This window comes from Gavialis gangeticus, unplaced genomic scaffold, assembly GCF_001723915.1.
Source record: "Gavialis gangeticus isolate Ggan-Ray unplaced genomic scaffold, GavGan_comp1, whole genome shotgun sequence".
Taxonomy (NCBI): Eukaryota; Metazoa; Chordata; order Crocodylia; family Gavialidae; genus Gavialis; species Gavialis gangeticus.
Window position 1 is genome coordinate 41,287,711 of NW_017728993.1, and position 4,748 is coordinate 41,292,458.

Below are 4,748 nucleotides of genomic sequence, written 5' to 3' on the forward strand. Positions count from 1 at the left end.
ACAAGAAAAGGCAAAACTGAGGCTTCAGCAAAAAATGCTTCAGCTGTCATTAGCTAGTGTATGTATATACTTAATACGTCTGAAAGTGAAAACACAAGCCTCTTAAATAAAACCTTCAAATATTTTTGTAAATACTATCACATGTCAAGAGAAAATAAGGCTGAGATGTTAACATGAGAAGTACACAGTTTTTACCTATGTTAATCTAAACCTTGAGGCTTGAGTATACTCAAGGTGGGTCTAGTTGATTATTATGGCTGGTCAGAAAACAGGTGAAAAGCTTCAGTTCACTCAGAACCAGATTAGTTATACCTCTCACATTACAACAATCACAATGACATAAAGAGTATCCAGGATAGATCAAGTTACTCTAGTGAATTCTTGGCTCTACAGCTGCTGCTAGTGATGGGAATCCTCTTTCCATTTGCAGCCACAAATCCATGCATATGATATTTGTTTCAGTGATATGAACTGACAAATTTTAAAGCTGTCGTGACTACAATGTAATGTAATTAGTAATGGTATCAATTGTTCATTCTTACTAGAGAAAAGGGCTAAAGTGGTTTGAAGGAACCTGTTTACAATATGGGTTGGTCTTTTAGAGGGAGTTCAGCTCAGCCTCACCAATGCTTATCATTCCAATTGCAAGGTTTTGAAATAGTTTTGGTATTATTAGAGGTTAATCCGAGGCGTGATTATTACTAGTTGAAAACTTTTCCTTATCATTACCTCCTCAAGTCATCTGTGTCTAGTTATCCACTTTGCAGGTGATAAATCTGGGATTGGACTAGTGGCTGGGTCAAGGAATTAAGTAGGCATCAGATGATAAGAGTCCTGAGATGAAGCTTCCTATAGTATACAATCCTTGATCTGTCTGGATCCTAGTGACCTTTCACATATACCTGGATCTTTGATATATATGTCTAGGCAAGAGCATGGAGGAGTGGAGGCTGCCCAGACCGTCCATTCCCTACTTTAGCTATTGAGACAGTATCCAAAGATCAGACTGAGTCCAGACACTCAGTGCCTCAATGGCTGTAGTTATATGTGTGTTTGGGGTGGCAGATGCGGATTCTGCCACTGAATCACAACAGCAGGCTTCCTATAAGAGGGAGACAAAGGACACTAATGTGGTTTTGAATTAAAATGATTAAGCAGCAATTCAGAGATCAAGAGTATGACAAACAATAGAATAAGGGTGGGAAATTGTAGCTTCTGCTTAACAATTTTTACAGAAATAAACCAGTCCCAAAAAAGGAGAGTAGGTCCAAAGCATTGGTATTATAGTGTCCTATTTCCCTGTGAATAGACAGAAACTGTCTTTGAAAAGGTAAGCTCTATAGGGTGCCACATGTTCTGTAACCAACTAAAGGAATGTTAATAAGGCTGCTTCAGATGTCCCTGTCTCCTACAGGATACAAAGCCACCATCCCTTACAACTTGTAGAAATGTTGTGATAAACTTACTGAGTGTACAGGTCACATCATGGAATGGTCTTGGTGGCTTTGCAACTACAGTGAGCTGTTAAATACTTAAAGGACACTGCCACAGTTTGTTTTTCCAGAACTACAAAACTTATGCTCCAAGCTGCTTTAGGACTTGAGTGAGAGGATACGAAGGTAGCTTAAAGCTATGTTGTTCATGCTCTGCTAGAGAACTCTGCTCTTTACTTCTCAGAGATGCTGATTTACCAAAGATACTATAGTAGCAGTTATATATAAGGAACTTTAAAAAGTAGCTATTGTGGGCTACTGGTATTGATTTGGCCAAGCTGATTCTGATACAAATTAAGAACTCACTCTACTTTCTTAATCTTTAGTTAATTGTTAGTGCTTGCATTATTGTGACTAATATAGTTTGCAATTAAACAAAAACCAGTAAACTGGTATATCTTAGGGCTGTATTCTTTCAGGATTTAGTTATGCTTTGTATTGATGAAGGCTTTAGCTACGCTGACTTTGTTAGATCTGGTTTGAGGGAAGCAAACTGATGAAACTGGCTTGTTGCAAGCAAAAGTTAAGAGAACTTTGTGTAGATTGGCCTTTGAACTCCTATGTTGTGCAGATCTGTTCTGAGCAGGGTTAGGATGACATAAGGGGAGAAACTGTTAGTTGATTAATGCTAGTGCTTCTACTGTTGTTAGCACTAGGGGCAAATCAAGATAGATACCTATATTCTCTAACATTCTCATTATGCAAACAGCATAAGTGATGTCAGCTATGGCTGACAGAAATTTTGATATTGCCTACCTTCTAAGTGTGAAGTGAACAGGGCCAAACAGATGTCCTCCTGAATTTTTCAAAATATGTTGTAATCTTGGCTAAAGTTCTCTTTTTCTTCCTTCATTGTTCCCTCCCTTTAATGGTGACTTTTGAGTGGGGAGGGAAAAATGTTGCCTCTCCATGATCTGAGACTGCTGTAATGTGTGGATAATACCAGATATAGGAACTGATTAGGAGAAAAAAGAAGGAAACTTTCAAATACTTTATGAAAGGCCTGGAAGCTGTCACAAGCAGTGGCAAAAGTACAAGGTATGCACTGACTCTCTAAAGGTGATATAGTCCAGGCACAACCCAGCTCTGATGCTGTCAACAGCTTACAGGAACTTGTCCAGAGGGATTGATGACATAAAAAAGGATGATTTGAGATTTTTTTTTTTTTTTTAATGCAGCCTGTGAAACACAAGGAGAAAACAGATCCTGTGTATGACTGGAGAGGCAGCCACTAGAGCCTGCAACCCCCCCCCCCCCAAAACAAAACAAAAAAAACCCCTCCAAAAAAGCAACAGGAATGTGGGGTGAAGGGGAAGAGGGGTCAAGTAAGGAAAAGGAAATGCCTGTGGCAAGGCAGCCATGGTATGTATGCTGGGAGGGGATGGGTCTCATGGTGGCTCCTAATCTGTTTAGGTGCTAAAACTTCCAGCTGCAGTGGAAAGAAGCCTCCATTCCTTCCTCTTTGATTGAGCAGTTGGTGAACTCATGGGTCCAAGAGATCTGATGAAGCGCTAAATCTCATGGAGGTGGTGGAGATACCCTGCTCATGAAGGAGTAAGACTGTACCAGGGAAGTGCTATTTGAGGACTAGGGAGTCTAGAGAACTGGAAAACTCCTGTGGTGCAGCTTGTTTCTACCAAGAGGCACAGATGACTTGTGTCTCCCAGGGCTGGGGGTCCCCTCAGGTGGCTGCAGCAGTGTTGGGGGTGTGGCAGTGGTGAGTGGGGACTGCCTACAGGTGGCTGTGACAGCGTGGGCAGCAAGGGGGGGGGTGACAAGTGGTGACTGCAGATGTGGGCAGCAGCACTAGCAGTGGCCAGCCGGGGGGGGCACATGTCCCCGCTATGCATTGCCAATGCCAAGGGGGGAATCCAAATGTTTAATCTTGCTGCCAAAGCACAACTGCCTTCTGACAAAAGCCAGAAACCTTGTGGAAAAATATAATTTTTCTTTTTCTAACAATTTCCGAATGAGTCCGGGAGTGCTTTTTTTCTCCTTTTTCTGTGGCCTGTAACATCCTGTCAAGGGGTTTGGATACTTTCGCAGTCAAGTGCAGAGCCCGTCGTGCAGAAAGGGGCCCTCCAGTGACCACGGGACCTGCCGCCCTGAGGCCGAGCTCCTGCGGGAGGAGGAAAAGTGGAGCCGCTTCAGGGCCTGGGCCGGCCGAGCCCTGAAGGCTCCCCGGCCGAGGGGAGGGGAGATAGGTCGCATGTGCCACCTCAGCAGCCGCTGAAACCAGCCCTGCTACTGGAGGCGCTGTGCAGACCGGCACTCGGGTGGGCTCCGCGCTGCTAGCCGGCGAGGGAGAAGAAAAGCAGCTCACGGCAGGTGCTACAGGACCGGGAATGAGTGGCCGGACCGGGCCGGGGCAGCCCCAGGCGCTATGTACCACCACAAGTAGTCCCGGGCGCGGGGGGAAGGATTCGCGCGCTCTGCCACTACGGACGAAATAGTTCCTCTTTGTTCACGCGCGACGGCAGAGGCACGGAGGACGGTGTGCTTCCGCCGCCGCCCGACCCCTCCCCCCGGCCGGGAGCGGCCAGTCGGCGCAGGCGGAGCCCCGCCGGGGCGGGGATGGGGTCGGGGCTCTTTGTACTTCCCACAATGCACCATCCTCTCCTCCGCGGGAAACAAAAATGGCGAAGGGCCGCAGCGAAGCCGGGCTGCCCGTGAGGCGGGTGTGACCCCTCCTCTGCGCGGAGGGCCCGGCCGCGGTGCGGCCCTGGGAAGGGCGCTGTGCCCGTTGATTTCCCTGCATGCGGCGGTTAGCACCACTGGAGAGACCGAATGAGGTGAGGGCCGGGCCGAGAGTGGGGTGAGCGGGCTGCGGCTGCCCGTACCGCCGTGCCCTGGGGAAGAAGAGCGGGGCCGCCCTGTCCTCGTGGGGGAGCGCGGGTTGCGGCCGCCTCCTGTCGCGGCGCAGAGGCAGGCGGGGCAGCGGGGCCAGTGCAGGGACGGGCAGGCCGCGGGCCCGCAACAAAGGGGAACGCAGGGCCGCTGCGGGGTGTTTCTCCTGCCGAAGCGATTCCGGGTGAGCGGCGACAAAGCCGCGGGGCGGCACAAAGGGGCGTCTTGTGGGGGCGAAACTTTCCTGCGCGGGACGTGGTCGGGCCCTGGCGCTTCCCGGCTCGCCCCCCCCCCGTCAGCCTTGCCGTTTGAATTGCAAAAAAGAAGGGCTGATGCTGTTCTTGTACTGGGGGGAGGGACTCGGATGCCTCCTGGACGGGGGTCATTTTGGGAATATGAAGGACTGTG

At 48.7% G+C, this 4,748-nt stretch overlaps 1 protein-coding gene across 2 annotated transcripts in view; it reads left to right on the plus strand.

The window, feature by feature from the left end:
• Nucleotides 1-4,097: 4,097 nt before the first annotated feature.
• Nucleotides 4,098-4,748, plus strand: part of MTF2 (metal response element binding transcription factor 2) — a 42,939-nt gene continuing 42,288 nt past the window's right edge. The window contains exon 1 of one of the 2 annotated variants that reach the window (XM_019501615.1): nt 4,098-4,285. In XM_019501615.1, coding sequence (XP_019357160.1) covers nt 4,281-4,285 — 5 coding nt within the window. In that variant the 5' untranslated portion in view covers nt 4,098-4,280. The remainder of the gene's footprint in view (nt 4,286-4,748) is intronic. The other variant, XM_019501616.1, reaches the window with a different exon arrangement.